We start from the raw sequence: 18,555 nt of genomic DNA, 5'->3' as shown, positions 1-18,555 counted from the left end.
TATTCTCAATTTGTTGTCATGACAATTTTGCACTTTTTCTAAGTCGTGATTCTCCAACGGTCAGTCTATTTGAAAAAAAGTTGGATGAGGTTGTGGTCATTTGGGAAACACCTTTAAAGGCCCCAAACACCAAAGGATGTATGTTGGTTGATTTGGAAAGGAAATTGAAGCATCAGAACTGTTGGAAACTCATAAAATCATCTAATTTATGTTGATTGCATACTGAAGGTGGATTGGAAAGAATGCTCATGGCATAGTTCTTGTAACTAGATCGTTTTACCTTTGTTTTTCTTTCAGTGTGAAGTCTTGAAGCATTCGCTGCCCCATTCTACAAGCAAATCTCTATCAGGTATCCTAAAACCCTTAAACCCCTAGGGTTTGATTGCAATAATGAGTCTTGGCCTATTAATCCTTAATTGAATACTCTGTCGTTATAGGAGATGATAGGCCACTATATCATATGTCAGTTCCAAAATCCATTAAGAGGATACAATAGGGCGAAGAGGAAGGAGAACTAACCCTAGGTCTGGCATCCCTATGTGACAGATCGGTTTGATGAGTGTAGTGCGTGAGAATTGAGTGGTAGAGCACTGGAAAAGGGTTTGAATGTGGTAGAAGATTACTTTGGATTTTTACAAAACATTTCATGGTCAATGATGGTCACCTATTAGGAGAACCAAACCAGTTTGTGAAAGGCCTTCAGTCAAATAGGTTTAATAGCCCTATTAGGTCTATTAGTGTAGTATCGGTTGGAATATATGCATGTTGGTCCAGTTCCAGAAACTGAGATATTATTGAGAACTCCCAAAAGGGTATCTGAAAATATAATTTGTTTGCTTAGATCCTCAGAGTGTCAAAGCTATCACCCGATTCTTTCAAATGGAGGCCTAATTGCAACTGATTCAGTTTGTGGGTAAGTGAGTCAAAATTGATGTTCTGGTGGGTCTAAACCATGAAATTCTGTTTTATTTGTGTTAAGGTGTTGTGAGAACACCCCTGTAAGGATCGTTGTATTGAATTGGTCAAGTTGGCCATTCAAACCCTAAAGCCTAGTAGTAGCCCACTCATGTATGCAAGGGTGTGGGTAGTCACACAAGAACTTGAGAAGTGTTAGTTGCCTGTAAGTGGACATAGTGGAGCCTTTGGGTTTTCCAAGGTGTTGTTTGGTGTTATTGAACCATTGGTTGACTTGGTGTTGTGTAAGGATCTTTGGAATTAGGGATTACCGGTTGAGTTTGTATGCCTTAGAGATTGGCTGGTTCAAGGTTATCTCATTCTGGTTTGTTGCCTCCTCATCATATTGGTATTAGAGCAGGATTTTGAATATCACTTGGGTGGTGTGGTCTTAGTGTATGTCAGAGGAAGAGATTGAAATAGGGGTTAACAGAATGCCTCCTAAGAGTATGTCACAAGATGCGGTGAATAAGTTGATTGAAGAGATGCTTGAGTCCAAGCTTGAAGAATTGAAAAAGACTAAAGATAAGGAAGATGGAAGTGACACTCATGAAGAAGGGGATAAAGAAGATGGGGAATCCTCTAAGCAGGTAGAGGAGATACCTGTAGATCAGAGGGCATTTGTAGATGCCTTGAGGTCATTCAATAGGGACACCATTGATGGGTTGCCTATATATAGTGGAAGTATGGAAGCAGAAGAGGTGATAGACTGGATCAAGGCATTGACCAGTCATTTTGAGTACAAAGAAATCCCTCAAGCTAAGAGAGTTAAGTTGGCAAAAGAAAGGTTGAAGGGGCATGCTCTTAAATGGTGGAACTATGTACAAGGAGAGACAGTTAAGGAGGGAAAAAGTATGATAACCTCCTGGGAAAGGATGAAGGCTAAAGTCAAGGCACAATTCATGCCCATTGACTATAAAGTGCAGATGTATAGAAAATTGTAGAACCTCGGACAGAGAGACCTTGATGTGAATGCATATACGAAGGAGTTTCATAAAATTGGGCTCAGATCAAAGAGACAAGAAGAGGAGTCAAAAAAACTGGCCAGGTACTTGAACAACCTAAGGATGAACATCCAAGATGAGATTAGCATCTTCGCATCGGAGATAGTGAACAAGTGTTTTCAATTGGCCCTAAGGGCAGAAGAGAAACTAAAAAGAAGAAGTGAGTAGAGTAATAGAGGTTAAGGAGGGAGAAGTTTTGGAGGCAGAGGCAGTTTTGGAGGAAGAAGTCCTAACCAAAGGTCTAGTGGTGAGTCTAGCCAAGGAGAGCAAGTTGGGGACTCAAGTAGCAGAGGAGGCTACCGTGGGAGAAGACCTAATGGAAGAGGTGGGACAAATGGATCAGGAAGAGGATCCAAGTTCTCTGGTATGAGATGCTATAACTGCAATAAGATGGGACACCCAGCCTACAAGTGTCCAGAGAAGGCCTCAACTTCTCATGGTGGTGAGAGGAGAACCACTTTGACTCAAAAAGATGCAAGGAGTGTGACATCTTCTGAAGTGAACTTGACATCAAGGATGGGAGAGAACTTGATAATCAAGAGGACATTTCTCAAGGAACCAGTGAAGACTAAGCCACCCCAAAGAAAGGATTTGTTTAGAGTCAACTACAAGATTCAAGGTAAGGTTTGTAAAGTTGGTATAGATTCAGGGTCTACTGATAACATTGTATCTTTGGAAGCAGTAAACAAGTTTAACTTGAGAGAATACCCCATAGTTGTCCATATAGAGTCAATTGGTTGAACAAAGGGCAACACATACTCATCAATGAACAAGCATGGGTAGAGTTCAGTATTGGGGGGTCTAAGGATAAATTTTGTGTGACATCCTTCCAATGGATGCTTGCCATCTTTTGCTTGGCAAACTATGACAGTTTGATAGAAAGGCTCATCATGATAGAGAAAAGAATGCTTACTCTTTCCAAAAGGATGGTGTGACATTTAGGATACAATCAGTGGTAGAAGGAGATCCACAGCATGTAGGATCTAGTGTGATAATGGTGGGAGAAAAAGAGTTCATAAATACACCAAAGGAGGAAGGTGGAGAAGGTTTTTCTTTGATTGTGAAGCCCAAGGAAGAAAGGAAGAAGGGTGTGAGGGAGGTAGGACCTAAAGAGGCAGGGAACTGGTAGACCGGTACAAAGGAGTGGTTGCGGAAGACATACTTGATTCCCTGCCACCTATCAGAGATATTAGCCATCGGATTGACCTCATAGCGGGAGCAATACTTCCTAACAAGGCAACATATAAAATGACCCCACAGCAGAATGAAGAGATAGCTAAGCAAATTCAAGAACTCCTGGATAAAGGGTTGGTGAGAAAGAGCCTTAGCCCATGTGCAATACCTATTGTTTTAGCCCCAAAGAAGGATGGGAAATGGCGGCTTCGTATTGATTCTAGGGCTATCAATAGGATAACCATCAGATATAGATTTCCTATTCCAAGGATAGAGGACCTAATGGATATTTTGGGGGAGCTACCTATTTCTCTAAAATTGACCTCAAGAGTGGGTACCATCAAATAAGGATAAGAGAGGGGGATGAATGGAAGACTGCATTTAAAACCAATGAAGGGTTGTATGAGTGGCTTATGATGCCTTTTGGTCTTTCAAATGCCCCTAGCACCTTTATGAGACTAATGAATGAAGTGTTGCAAAAGTTTATAGGGAAATTTGTGGTAGTTTACCTTGATGACATATTGGTGTTCAGTAAGAGCAAGGAGGAGCACTTGAAACACTTGGAGGTAATCTTGAAGTGGCTACAGGAGCAGAAGTTGATGATAAATTTAGAAAAGTGTGACTTCATGAAGAAGGAATTGGTGTACCTAGGCTTTGTCATCTCTAAGGGTGACTTGAAGATGGATTCTTCCAAGGTAGAGGCTATTTTGAACTGGCCTACACCTAAGACAGCCGGAGAGGTAAGAAGTTTTCATGGTTTGGCAATATTTTACAGGAAATTCATTAGAAATTACAGTGATATTTGTGCACCTATGTTAGAAACCATCAAGGGTGGTGGTAAGGTGAAGTTTGTGTGGACCAAAGAAGCAAATAAGAGTTTTGAGTGTTTAAAACAGAAAGTTGCCAAGTACCCAATCCTAGTATTGCCTAATTTCAGCAAGGTCTTCATCATTGAATGTGATTCAAGTGGTTTGGCTATAGGAGCAGTATTGAGCCAAGAGGGGAGACCGGTAGCCTTTTTCAGTGAAAAACTAAATGAAGCTAAGAGGAAGTATTCCTCATATGATTTAGAGTTGTATGTCATGGTACAAGTTCTGAAAAAGTGGAGGCATTACTTGTTTCCTAAGGAGTTTATTGTGTATACTGACAATCATGCTCTTAGTTTTTTGAATGGACGGGAGAAACTCAGTCATAGGCATATGAAATGGGTTGAAAGTCTTCAAGCATACACCTACATCATCAAGCATAAGAAAGGGGTAGCCAATAAGGTTGCAGATGCTCTAAGTAGGAGGGTGTTGATAGTGCAGGAAGTGCAGTTGCAGAGTATGGGTGTTGAAGCACTCAAAGGATTGTATGAAGAGGACCAAGATTTCAAGGAGGTATATAGGGTATGCAATGAGTTTGCAAATGCTTTTCATGGGGAATTTTCTGACTACACCTTGCAGGATGGTCTTTTGTTCAAGGGGTGCTAGTTATGTATCCCTAGGTGTTCAATGAGGGATAATTTAGTAAAGGAGAAACATAGTGGTGGTTTAGGAGGTCACTTTGGGCTAAATAAGACTTTGGACCTAGTTAGGAGATTTTACTTTAGGCCAAAGATGCAGGCTGATATCAAAACATTTGTGGAGAGTTGTATTGTGTGTCAGAGAGTAAAGGGGGTCTCAACCAATGCAAGGTTGTACCAACCTTTGCCTATACCAAGTAGACCATGGGAAAGTTTGAGTATGGACTTTGTGATGGGATTACCCAAGACAAAGACAGGTCATGACAGTGTGTTTGTTGTGGTAGACAGGTTCAGTAAGATGGTTCACTTTATTCCTTGTAAAACCACAAATGATGCTAGCTATATTGCAGGATTGTTTTTCAGAGAAATTGTTAGAACCCATGGGTTGCTTTTGAGTATTGTATTTGACCGGGACAACAAGTTTGTAGGGCGTTTTTGGAGAACCTTGTGGAAAAGTTTGGGTACAAATTTGTCTTTTAGTTCAGCCTATCACCCTTAGACCGATGGCCAAACTGAGGTTGTGAATAGGTCCTTGGGAAATCTTCTTAGGTGTTTGACAAAGGATCATGACAGTAGTTGAGATGTGGTGATACCTCAAGCAGAGTATGCCTATAATGATTCAACAAACAAAAATACAGGTCTGAGTCATTTTGAGATTGTGTATGGTAGTCATCCAAGAGGAGTTTTTGAATTGAGAGATGTCCAGGGGTTGGACAAGATGAGTGGACATGCTAATGAATTTGCAGAGGCTATGAAACAGGTGCACCAACAAGTCAGAGATACCTTACAACAGAATAGTCAAAAGGTTAAAGCACGAGTGGAATAGAGAACGAGAGATGTGCAGTACCAAGTGGGTGACATGGTCATGGTTCATCTTAGCAAGGACAGCCCAATGGAAGCCATAGCAAGTTGATGATGAGAAGGATTGGACCTTGTAAATTTTTTTATAAATATGGTCCTAATGCTTAAAACATTGAACTCCCTGATGATATTGCTATTTCACCTATATTTAATGTTTCTGATCTAACATTGTATAGGATTCTTATTGCAGGAGAATGTGCAGGTGAATTTGTTCAGGAAAGTGAAGAATGGATACAACACTTACCACCTAAGGAGCTACCTAAGATGGAGTGCAATTTGGATAGCAGGGAAGTCAAGAAAACAAGGCACAAGACCTATTTTGAGCACTTAGTTAAATGGCACGGCCTTCCTGACTTAGAAGCTACCTGGATGCTGCAGGAAGATATCAAAAAGCAGGGTGTTGATTTGTAGCAATTGGTCTCTAAGAGGACTTGAAACAAATTTCACCTGGGGAGTATGGTGTAGGAGCACCTACCTATGAAGACATGAACCAAGAACAAGATGATTTTCTATTAGCTAGAAGGAATGTAATAAGACCCTATGGGTCCCTTTTTTATAATGCAATGTCCTAGGAGTGTGACAAGTTTATCCATGTTTGGCTCAAACTGTCATCTAGGGTTAGTAGAGCAAATTGAGTCAATAAGGGTCACAATGGTCTAAATTGAGGGATCAAGTGACCACAAGTCTATTTGAGTCATTTTTTATGTTTTAGAATCAAATGTAATCATTTTGGGGGACTATGATAGTCTAGAGTCTAAGTTGGTTGAATTATGCAAAAGTTATCATATTGTCAATTTGTTGTCATGACAATTTTGCACTTTTTGTGCGTCGTGATTCTCCAACGGTCAGTCAATTTGAAAAACAGTTGGAGGAGGTTGTGGTAGTTTGGGAACACCTTTAAAGGCCCCAAACACGAAAGGATGTATGTTTTGATTTGGAAAGGAAATTGAAGCATCAAAACTGTTGGAAACTCAGAAAACCGTCTATTTAATGTTGATTGCATACTGAAGGTGGATTGGCGAGAATGTTCATGGCATAGTTCCTGTAACTAGATCGTTTTACCTTTGTTTTTCTTTTAGTGTGATGTCTTGAAGCATTTTCTGCCCCATTCTACAAGAAAATCTCTACCAAGTAGCCTAAAACCTTTAAACCCCTGGGGTTTGACTGTAATAATGAGTCTTGGCCTATCAATCCTTAACTGAACACACTGTCATTATAGGAGATGATAGGCCACTGTATCACATGTCAATTCTAAAAGTCATTAAGAGGATACAACAAGGCGAAGACGATGGAGAACTAACCCTAGGTCTGGCATCCCTATGTGACAGACCAGTTTGATGAGTGCAACGCGTGAGAATTGAGTGGTAGAGCACTAGAAAAGGGTTTGAATGTGGTAGAAGAGTACTTTGGAGTTTTACAAAACATTTCATGGTCAGTGATGGTCACCCATTAGGAGAACCAAACCAGTTTGTGAAAGGCGTTCAGTCAAATAGGTCTAATAGCCCTATTAGGTCTGTTAGTGTAGTATCGGTTGGAATATTTGCATATTGGTCCAGTACCGAAAACTAAATAATTGTTGAGAACTCCCAAAAGGGTATCTGAAAATATAACTTGTTTGCTTAGATCCTCAGGGTGTCAAAAGCTATCACCTGATTCCTTCAAATGGAGGCCTAATTGCAACTGATTCAGTTTGTGGGCGAGTGAGTCAAAATTGATGTTCTAGTGGGTCTAAACCATGAAATCCTATTTCATTTGTGTTAAGGTGTTGTGAGAACACCTCTCCAAGGATCGTTGTATTGAATTGGTCAAGTGAGTCATTCAAACCCTAAAGCCTAGTAGTAGCCCACTCATGTATGCAAAGGTGTGGGTAGTCACACAAGAACTTGAGAAGTGTTAGTTGTATGTAAGTGGACATAATGGAGCCTTTGGGTTTTCCAAGGTGTTGTTTGGTGTCATTCAACCATTGGTTGACTTGGTGTTGTATAAGGATCTTTGGAATTAGGGATTACCGGTTGAGTTTGTATGCCTTAGAAATTGGCTGGTTCAAGGTTACCCTCCTTTTGGTCTATTGCCTCCTCATCAGCAGACCCCTTGAGGTCTAGTAGTAGAGGATAAAACATGCCTTTATAAAAGAAGAAATAGTTGCACTTAAAAGACTAAAAAGCTAAAAAGCTAAATGACCATTAATAAATAACTATATATAACTAATTAAAAAACTAAAGGGCATGGGGAGCAAAAACGATGGGAAGTTGGGAACAAGAAGTTCAATGGCAACCCAAAATAGGGAGTCTACCCCGGAACAAGGCAAGAAACCCACAAAAAGCCAAACCCACACCGCCAAGAACAACTTCTTCCAGAACTCAGAAAAGAGCTGAAGAAAGCAGCTTGGGAGCCTAGCGCCAACTTTCTCATCATCTTCATCACCATCTCCTTCATCCGCCTCCTTTGCATCCTCTCCTCGCCCCAAAACCCTAGCAGCACTCCCCACTCTCGCTCTCCTGCTCTCCGTCAATTGTTGTCAACTATAAAGTTGGTTCTTTCCGCCAGTGTTAACTTAATTTATTTTTTAGTAAAATAAACCACTTTAAATAATTTTTAAAGAAAATATATATTTTTCTAAATCATAAATTTAAAAAAAAAAAATGTAATTAAAACAAATTGAACGCAAATTTCCAAATTAAGTCATTATAACACAAGGAGAAAACTTGAGCTGCTGATAATTGAAAAAACCAAAGCAGTAATCTTTTGGTAAAAGGCAAAATTAATTATTTAAGCAGATATTCATCCCATAATAGAAAAAACAATAGCCTATTAAAAGGATAATATAGGGAAAACAACAGCTTCTTGCCAAATCCATTGACTAATCACTTAATTGTTTCATCTAATGATCTAAGTAAATGTCCCTTTCATGTATTGATGATGAGACTTCAAAAATTGCAGCAGAGCTATTGCATATGTTTGTACCAGAGGAAAGCACTGCCATGGACAATCAAACCCGAGATACCAGGTAAATTATATTTTACTAGGTACCAAGTAGCTCTTTCCAGCGGGCATAACCTACAATTATAAAGAATAGTGCAACACATCCTGACAGAATAGATCCCCAAAGAGTGTAAAATATCCCATGAATATCATAGAGCGGACAATGAATATTCATCCCGAATATTCCTGCTACAAAGGTAGGAACGACTATCACAAAGCTAGCTATTGTGAGAGTAAGCTGAAACTGAATAAGTTCATTACGATGGTTATCCAGCTGAATATTCACATAATCTTCTGTGTCATCAATGTATTCACGGACCTGGAAGATATCAAAGAACAGTCAGAGTTAATATAAAAATTGGGACATATAATAAGAAAATTATGGAATCCTAAACCTAAAACTTAGAAAACGAGCTAAAAAACGTGAGATCAACCAAAAAAAAAAGTTAAAAATAAAAAATAAAAACGTACTTCCCTTATGGAAAACCTTGTTCCATCTGCAAAAGATGACGTCAAACAAGAGAGCAAATTTTGAATGAGGCATGAGTGAGAATTGGCCCGGATGGAAAAAATACCAATAATGAGGACAAAGACAATGATGGGGATGTTGTTGATTTAAACGGTGATCTTCAGGATAACTGGAACTTCCCTCTAGATGACAAGGAAGAGAAAAAACTAATAGATATCTAGCTGGAGACCAGGGTAAGGATACCAGGTTTGTTGGTTGCGAAGGTGTTTGAATGGCTGCAGCTCGTCTGGTTTGCACAAGGGGCTACATTGGCGTTTTCTAAATTCCCTCCAAGCTCTTCAACTGTTGGAGCTCCAATTTTTGGGGTTCACTTGCAGAATTTGGAGGCTGGGACCATTCCTGGCTATCATGTGGATGCTGGTTCTTTTGCAGCCCCATGTCGTACTATGGCTGATAGACGTGTCTCAACACTGAGATTATTTCTGTTGTGGTGCTTGGCGATTTTGTTGCCACTGCTCCTATCACTAGGGTTCATCCGCTGTGTCAGATCACATGTTTCAGAAGCAAGGCAATCTGAAATTAATGTGCCGGAAGCACATGCTATGAATTAGGCATCAGGGCAGGGTGCTGGTGGCTTTTGCTCCTTGTTTGGGAACTGCATTGAAAGATCAGAATGTGATAGTGGTTAATCTAATCCTGACATTGTTGAAGTTGAGCCTGTTGATTTCAGCGCTCGTCAGTAAGTCACGACTTGGACTAATGGTGCTTCAGTCTAAGGATTGGATTCCTCCTCTCCTGCTTAGACCATCTCTCCATCAGTGGATGATTTGAGTCTTTACATCTCTATCCCAGACTCTATTGTTGACAGGTAGGCTGCCATGTTTAGAAATTCACTTGTTGGGAAAAACTTTGGAACTCATTCGAATATTGACATGTTCAAAAAATGGGCACAACATAAATGGAAAGTCGAGGGTCATTTGAGATTGTAGCTATGCTAAAGGGTTTTTTTTCTAATCTCCTTAACAAACCATGAAGAGCATGCACGGCCTCTTTTGAACGGCCTGTGATTTCTTTGTAAAAATGGTTTATTTCTTAAAAAATGGTCAACTGGCTTTGACCTTGAGAAAGTATGCATCAATAAGATTCAGGTTTGGGTCAGGCTTCCGGGGCTGCCTTTGGAATACTGGGTTGAGGAAGTCTTCATTTGCATAGCCAAGTCTTTTGGATAGTTCATTGCGATGGATATGATCACCAAATGCAAGAAATGATTGTTGTTTGCAAGGTTCTGCGGTTACATGGATGTGTATAGCCGAGGGTTCCTGGGCTCCCTTCTAGGATTATCTTGTCCTCTGAATTGGGTAAATAAGTGCAACAAATAGTCCTTGAGAATTCCATGGTTGTTTGCCATTGCTGCCTCAAAGAGGGTCATTCAGAGCTGGCTTGCCCAAGCAACAATCTGGAGGAAAAACTAGCAACCTTTGTCTTCACAACCTCTCAATGATGAGTAGACGGCCCCTTGATTGATGGAGCCAATGGTGCATGCACAACCCTTTCTGAGGAAGTACTAAAGGAGGGTTGTAGGAGGAAGGATTTTAAGGTTTGTACGGATTTAGATTTCATCACTACAGCTGAGTTGCAGAGGTTATCTCCTAAATTCACTGATCAAGAGGAAACGGTGTCACCAGTATGGACATCGTGTGGTGCCTTGGGTCCTCGTTCAAGTGTAATTTTAAAAAAAGGGAATTCGGCCCAGAAGGATTTTTACACGAAAGGTAAGATGGTTGAGGCTGTCCAATGCTCCTTGGAGCATTTTGGTTTCAAACCATCATGATTCGGTTGGTCTCCCTTGGTCCTTGGGTTATCTCTGTTTTTTATGCTTTCAACATCTTTGTTATTTGCTTGCTGATGTAATGCAGCCTTACTGTTGCTAGTTCCATGTTGTTGCTCTTGTTGTTTTGATGGACTTCATTGTTTTATCATTATCATTTTGTAAAAGGGTTTGAACTTTGGACCCTTCAAAAACCCACCATTAGCAATAATAAAATAAATAAAATAGCTTCAAATGATTCTCCAGTGCACGCACAGATATATATAAGATTGTTTAAGTCATGAAAAATGCAAAGTAGGGAAGCTACAGAATTATTCCTTCTTTCCATTTATTCAATATACATCTAATTTTTGGTAAAGAACTGTTTTGATCCAAAACAAAGAATTAGCAGACACATCACTGAAATGACAGATGGACAACAGATGCCCGTAACTCTCTGTGGGTTGCTTTTCCAATTAAGCACTCTTTGGATGCACCGGAATAGGAGCAATGAGAAAATTTCGAAGAGGCACACAAGTTGCCTCACTGAATTCCATTATAAAGATCATTTGATTCATTTCTAGCTCTAGGCATTCTAGATTCCTGTTCGGCTAGATCTTATGAATATTCTCTGCCTGTTTTTCACATTTCTAATAAGGAAAATCAGTATTCTGGTCAGAAAAGGACAGTCCAAAGTGTTAAATGATGTTTATTGTGAAACAGCTCATCCAGAACCATGGGAGCCTGATCCAAATGAAGAATTGAAAATTGATGCAAAATGGTGGCCTATAAAGTAACAGCCTTCTGCTCATCCGACAATAAAAAACAATTACTCACCTATGGTGCAGCCAGTGCCAAATTGACTTAAAAGAACCTACTTACCTTTTAAATTGAGTTCAAAGTTAGTCATTTGCTGGCAAATTTTTGGATTTCAAAAACACTACAACGTTGATTGATAACTCGCTAGCAAACTTTATGTTTTATTACTATTTCAATATATCAACAAAACATTAGTAACCATAGAGCACTTTACTCTTTCATATGCATTCTAAATTCATTAAATTCAAATCCTAAGCTACAGGAAAATAAAGTCTAGGGGATGAAACAAACATTTCCCATTCTCAAGTAAAGTAAAAGTTTGATGCTTCCAAATTTTAATATATTGTATATTTGTGCATTTTCTTGTCAACCTGCTTTGGTGTACCCTGATTTTGCGAAGTGGTTAAATTCTTATTTCTCATTTCCACATTCCTAGAAGTTACCCACGTATCATAAATATTAAATATCCTTCACCTACAACCGTTTAACCTTTATAATTGTACAATAATATATTCCTCGATCCATATCATTTTGTCTTTTCTGTCTCAGTTCACTTGCGTTGAGCTGTAACTAAACTACAAAAATACAGTGAAACATTATTTTTTTAAATTAACACAACAAAACAAACAGAATGGTGAAGGATACGAGGAAAAACAGCATTAGCAGTACATTTGTTGAAATATTGAGTTTTAGTTGATGGTAATATTGGCACAAGGAAATATACTCACCGACAGAATCTTGTTTCGAGTTCCATCAACTTGCATGAAATAGGCCTCCAACAGCATTTCAAGGTCTTCTACCTCGTCTTCATCCCCAGAAACACTATCAATAAAGCTAGAAGCGCTCAATGAGCGACAATTTGAGTGAGACAATTTGGGGGTAATAGCTAAACTACTCGGACCTCTAGCTGTTACTGAAGCTTCTAATTGTTGAGTCTGTAGATATTTCCGAGTTAAATACAAATCAGCCATATCTTCATCATTGTCTAGAAGGTGTTCAAGTTCATCCCTTACCTGTTCAAATGAATCAACATTGAAAATAAATAAATAATGCTATATGTGGGACATGTACCCCTAATTTTCCTCCGCAGAACTATACATATATAGATAGATTTATATAAAATTATAAGAAATGACACCATATAGTTTGAAAACGACTTTTAGACTTTGTTACTCCATAAAATCCACATAAATAGTAAATTTTAGTCAATGTCATGCATTTTGGAATCTAGGTGGTTGTATGGATTGATGTCTCAAGACATCTGTTTTCATATTTATGAATGATAAGATATTGTGTTTCCTTCCATATCTCAGTTTAATCTAATATATGATATGAACATAATCCATAAGATCTCTAATCAGTCATGTGCAGCTTGTTTTTCTTCCTTTTTCCTCTTCCACAGAAAAGCTTAGATTTATGTTACATGCTAAAGACAACATACATCAATAATAATGAGAAGTCCTAGAATTATGTCTTCCTACCCAAGTATGAGTAAAGGTATGTGAAAGTGTTCACAATCAAGATCCACAATATATTTCCTAAGCATTAGGATCTTGGCATAATCTTGAGTTGCTAAACAAACCTAAAAATGTTTATGCTACAATAACATCTTTTACAAATAATAAAATGAGATTAATCCAGAAAAAATTGCCAATGCACCACAATACATGTAAAATTAAGTCATCTTATGGTGGTTTGCGTATTAAATGTGCAAGTGCATAAGTAGGGAGAATACAAGAACAAACGCAGATACTGCAGAATTGAAATTTCAAAACAAAACTAGAAGCTTTCCTCAAATTTCACATTCATAAGTTTACTTTGTGCATTTTTAACTTGGATTTTTCATTCTGACCTCAATACATAAAGACAACCATGCATAACTTTATGGATTGTAGCATAATTATTAATAGAAAAAACTAATTTTATATTTACTTTTCTGGTCTCACAAAGATGACATTTATAGCAGTATACACAAAAAAAAATTCTACCATACCTTCTGCACCCGTGCAAGGAGACGAGTAAGATTGCTTTTCAGGCTCCGCACACGCTCAAGGTTCTTGGTACTGACATTTCTAACCAGTTCATCCAATACAGGGTAGGCCTCTCGCTCAAGTTCTGCAACATTTGTATCCATGTATGTACAAACCACCTCCAAAGCTATTTCCAATACACGGAACTCAAATGGAAGTTCACACTGCAACCCATCTGCTGCTTCTGGGACAGGTAGCCAGGGTCCAGGTGAAGTTGAAGCACAAGTGCCAGACTTTTCCTTCTGGTCTGTAGAATTACTTCCCTGAATCTTAGATGATATTTTGCAGGGAAGTTGTTGCCTGAGTTGATCCACAAATTGAAGAACAGCTTGGTTCAATGGATCAAGCAAGAAGATCTCTTCAGCAGTAACAATAGCCTTTATAAATTCCAAATTGACCACCATGGCTTTCTCCCTAGCTGTGTATTGAATCCAATAAACCAAACAGTAAACAGACCCCCTGTAATTTTAAGCCCAAAAACACCACAACAAGAACCATAAAAGAAATGGATTATGGAATACATTCAATCAAGAAATATGAACTGTTTCCATTTCAAGTTGTTGAGAAACTCAAAACCATTCAAAAGACGCCACTACAGAACATGTCAAAACACAATTATAGTACCATAACAGAATATTAAGTATCATACAAATAAATTAATAATCAATAAAAAATTTCACCCAACAATATGGCTTGAATGATACTCAGGAAACTAAAAAGTAAAGGAATTATAAACCCACATTTCAAACAAGACAGTATAAGAGACTGCCATATATGTCTTACTAAATGTTATCATCCTCTTTTCGAATATCTTAAACTATAGTCAGAAAATTATTACCACTGTACTTTTTTCTTCTTCACTGTACCAGAAGAACCATCCTTCCGAACACAATTGCCCATCAATTTTGATTCGCACTTAAATTAGCAGTATCAAACATGGAAAATTCCCTAATAATCTTCTGAAAGCTGAGTTAGTACAGAAAAAGTCGAAAAACTTTACATCAAATAGACTTTCTGTACATTTGTTGCTTCAAGCAAATGAGAAAAATATGATGCCAACTTATTCCTTGAATAAATTTCTTAAGTGACATTGTCATAGCCTATGGGTGATCGAAAGGGGAGACTTGTACTGCTATTTGCAATGGCCCTTCCAATATATGAATTTTATCAATTATTTTCTAAACCTATGTGCTGCTGAAGTCTCCAGATAACAAAATTTTCAAAGAAGTAAAACCATGATGATTTTCTGAGAAGATAGGATTTGAAACATAAATAATGTCAACTGAAAATAAGTTATACGTCTAAAAAGCATTTCTGGACCCCAATCTGGCTTTTAATGCCAATGGTCCAACGAAGAACTTATGACTTCATATGGAGCCATTGTAAGCATCTGTCGTGCTACAATACAAATAAATATGATCGTATAAGGCCAAACCCTGAAATAGTTGAAAGACCAAATAATAGGTGGGGGATTTTGGGCATATAAAGCAGATGGATGAAAATGCCAAGTAACATAGAAACAAAAATATCTTTAGAACCTTAGTTACGGACTGGCTGGTCAGTAATTATAGTCTAGCAATCAAAGCTAGGCTGGATGGGAAACACCAAAATGGAAGGAGGAAACAGCTAAATAGGGCTTTCACAGTTATGGAGTAAGCCACTGTAGGGTTTGGTTTCACTCAAATATGTATCTCTTTCTTGGACCAATTAACCAGAAGAAACCATTCGAGTGACTTGTGGCTAATCAAGCCATGTATTGAAGATTTATGGTCTTCTATCCAAGAATATTCCTTTGATTATAAAACGAGAAAATATTTCCACACAGTAAGCACATAAGGATGCCTCCTAGCTATTCAATTTACCCTCTATTGTAAAAGTACTTATAATCCTATAAGGATGCCTCCTATCGATAATTGTACTCATAGGTATAACTGTAAGTTACCAAATTGGGTACGGGTACAAGTACATGGATATGATATGCCAGTAGGGCAATTTTATGGAGGGTGCTGGGTACATCTGTTAAGATATTATCTATTTATTTCGGTTGATTTTTTTAACTATATTTAAAACAATTATTCAATGCTATAGATACGTGAATATTTAAAACAGTTATTTAATACTATAGATATTAAATTTTATATATCGATAGTTATTAGATTAATATAATCATTAATAGATAGTTTTATAGCATGAGGATCAGCCAGAGCTGACCATTAGGAATACAAGTAAATATGACAAACTATAAAACGAAAGATAGTTTTTTAGGGCACAACCAAGTCAGGCACCAATTTGTTGCATGACAGCCATTTGTAAAGTAATATAAGTAAATATGACAAACTATAAAATAAAAGTTAGTTTCTTAGGGCATAAGTTGCATAACCAAGTCAGGCACCAATTTGTCGTATGACAGCCATTTGGAAAAGCCTACACATTGTTCAAATTTTGTACCCTGGCTAAACCCAACCTTCCCGATCCAGCACCCTGAGTGGTACTGATGCCTAAAAGTAGACAGACAGCACGTTATTTGTTATTTTGGGGTGAAAGCTCCAAAACAACAGCGTTCCAGCTGTTTAAGCTTTAGTAGTACTGATGGGGAGGATCTTGTGCACGTGTAGGAGGCAAAGACAACAATTTGGATGGAGTGCACACTGTAGTCTATGCACAGGCAGAGGAGTGTAGTGCGGCCTCATATGCTATAAGATATCCTCAAGTCTAAAATGGCCAGAGATGGATATCATATTTTATAAGCCATCCTGGAGTCTAAGGGTAAGGTCTTATGGAGAGGGACTTCTTTAAAAAAATAATCAGTCAGTGCTGTAAGATTATTTAGAAATATTTTAAAGATGACAGTCTTATAATTTAATAGTGCAAAGCTCTAAAACTTAAAAAACTGATGATTTTATGAAGAATGCTGCAAATAAAAAATTAATAAATAAACACTATTTTCTTTATATTTCTTTTCTGTAGATCGATTTCTAACCCATCCTAATTACGGACAACTATTTTTCAAAAAAAGATTCTAAATAATAGTGTAGCATAATTTTTTTGATTCATGAAAAATTTAACAACATGAAAATAGATCCGAATCCTCCAAATAAGACCTTACCCTAAGCACCGCCAGAGGTGCGCCTGCCATGAAAGGAACTTAAAAGGCCTTTCATTTCTGTTTCTCAAATTTTATTTTTCTCCATGTTCATAAACACTACCCAAATCAAAATTACTGGTCACCAATTATAGGTTACTTGTCAACAATTCGCCAAATTACACGAAAATTCCATAAAAGCAATATATATAAGGACAATGAAACAGCACTATAAGCGACAGTAAACAGTAAGAAAACTCACCTAAAATGTTTGATGAATGCGAAAAGACGGGACCAAGGATCCTCAAATCCCTTGCAGGAATTGAGACACGCTTCATTATCATATGCTTATCACATTCCAGCACTTCTGAATTCCCATCGGCGTCAAAGCGCATCCATAGCCGAGACCCTGCCTTGTTTTTAGTCTTGTGAACACGAGGCTGAAGCTCTGCCTCTGCCTCTGAACTCCTCTCAACTAAGGCATTTGATATTCTCCTGAGCCCAGTTTTCTCCATTTTTCATCTCAATAACTGCAACAAATTGAAGCGGACTCCAGAAAAATCATAGAGATTTGCACTACAACTCAATCCATTTATCTTCTGAACTCTCTTAAGCTTTATTGAGCAGCCATTCTGCTATATTACAACTCTCTTAAGCTTTATTAAGCCATTCTGCTCTCAGAATTTAAAAGTACTTACATTATAAGATATAGATAAATCGGCCAGTTTTTTTCCAACATGCATTTTAGTTTTACGTAACACTTTGTGACAACTGTTCGCGTTATGTCCTCCACTCGCATTTGCCACGCGAAAAAATATCTAAAGTTATGGAAAACACGTGCACGTATCGTGTAAGTAAAGCAACAAAATGTAATAATAATAATAATAATTTATTGTGGGGCCAACTACTTAAGTTTATAATAGGTTAAACTATAGCTTTTTGTAGCACAAAAAGGGAGGAAAGATTAGGAATATTAAATTTTATATTATTTTTTATTTTTAACTTTTTTAACATAATGCATCCTACGCAACTTAATTTATAACTTAAATTAAGTTATATGCTATATTTTACATACAATAAAGTTATTTTTTATTTTTTATTTTAGGGGAAGAGCACTAGTAACCTAATGGTTTAATAAGCATTCATTTTTTATTTTTTTAACATCTCCATTGAGTGTGGGCATCAATAGGAAAGAATAGAGGGAAGAAAACCTCCAATCTTGCCCAGGTCCTTTAGGGGATCAGATTAACATAGAATAATTCACATTTTGTGGGCTCGCTGCTAGTTACAAGATACAAAATACACAAATTCCGGAGTTTCTAAATCCATGACTATTTTCGTAAAACCTTCATGAGGTCAAGCATAAATATTTCCTTGACGTTGTGATTAACTCCTCTATGTGCATTGGATCCCATACTTAAAGGCTTCTACTCATCATCATGGTCATTGCAAAATACACCTCTGGCTTTCGGCTAAGATCATTATTAGTAGGCTATTGAAAGTGAAAATCATAAAATCATAAATACATAAAATATTGAGTAAGATTATCATCTGAAACAACCACAAATGGAGGGTTAGTGGTGAAAAATCCATTATTATTAAGTTACATATATGCCATCTTAAGTTTCCATTTTCTGTCAAAAGAAGAAAAAATAATTCCTATCCAATCTGTAACAATCCAGATGTGCACTTAAAAGTTCTCTGATAATATATGGCTTAGATTTTAGATGGACATTGCAATTAGATTTTTAATCAAATAATCAAATCAGGTCCAAATCAGTTATAATTCTCAAATTGAAGAATAGATCAGGATAATAAATCAAAACGGACCATCAATGATTACTAAAATCCTTTATGCCAAGTGTTGAGA

The 18,555-nt window shown here is 37.6% G+C and overlaps 1 protein-coding gene and 1 pseudogene across 1 annotated transcript; one reads left to right on the top strand and one right to left on the bottom strand.

Annotated features, from left to right (window-relative positions):
- The window catches only part of LOC131062973 (probable E3 ubiquitin-protein ligase XBOS32), a 49,350-nt pseudogene extending 43,443 nt beyond the window's left edge, over positions 1–5,907 (top strand).
- A 2,378-nt stretch (positions 5,908–8,285) lies between these two features.
- Positions 8,286–17,524, bottom strand: LOC131063005 (magnesium transporter MRS2-4). The gene is made up of 4 exons (XM_057996756.2): positions 16,948–17,524; positions 13,567–14,021; positions 12,302–12,586; positions 8,286–8,797 (listed from the first exon to the last, which is right to left on the bottom strand). The coding sequence occupies exons 1-4, from the start codon at positions 17,198–17,200 to the stop codon at positions 8,519–8,521; spliced, it is 1,272 nt and encodes a 423-aa protein (XP_057852739.2). The 5' UTR covers positions 17,201–17,524; the 3' UTR covers positions 8,286–8,518.
- Positions 17,525–18,555: the final 1,031 nt, after the last annotated feature.

The sequence above is a fragment of the Cryptomeria japonica genome, chromosome 2 (genome assembly GCF_030272615.1).
Source record: "Cryptomeria japonica chromosome 2, Sugi_1.0, whole genome shotgun sequence".
Classification (NCBI taxonomy): domain Eukaryota; kingdom Viridiplantae; phylum Streptophyta; class Pinopsida; order Cupressales; family Cupressaceae; genus Cryptomeria; species Cryptomeria japonica.
Note: the sequence above shows the minus strand (reverse complement) of the source record. Positions and strands in the feature narration are given on the sequence as shown.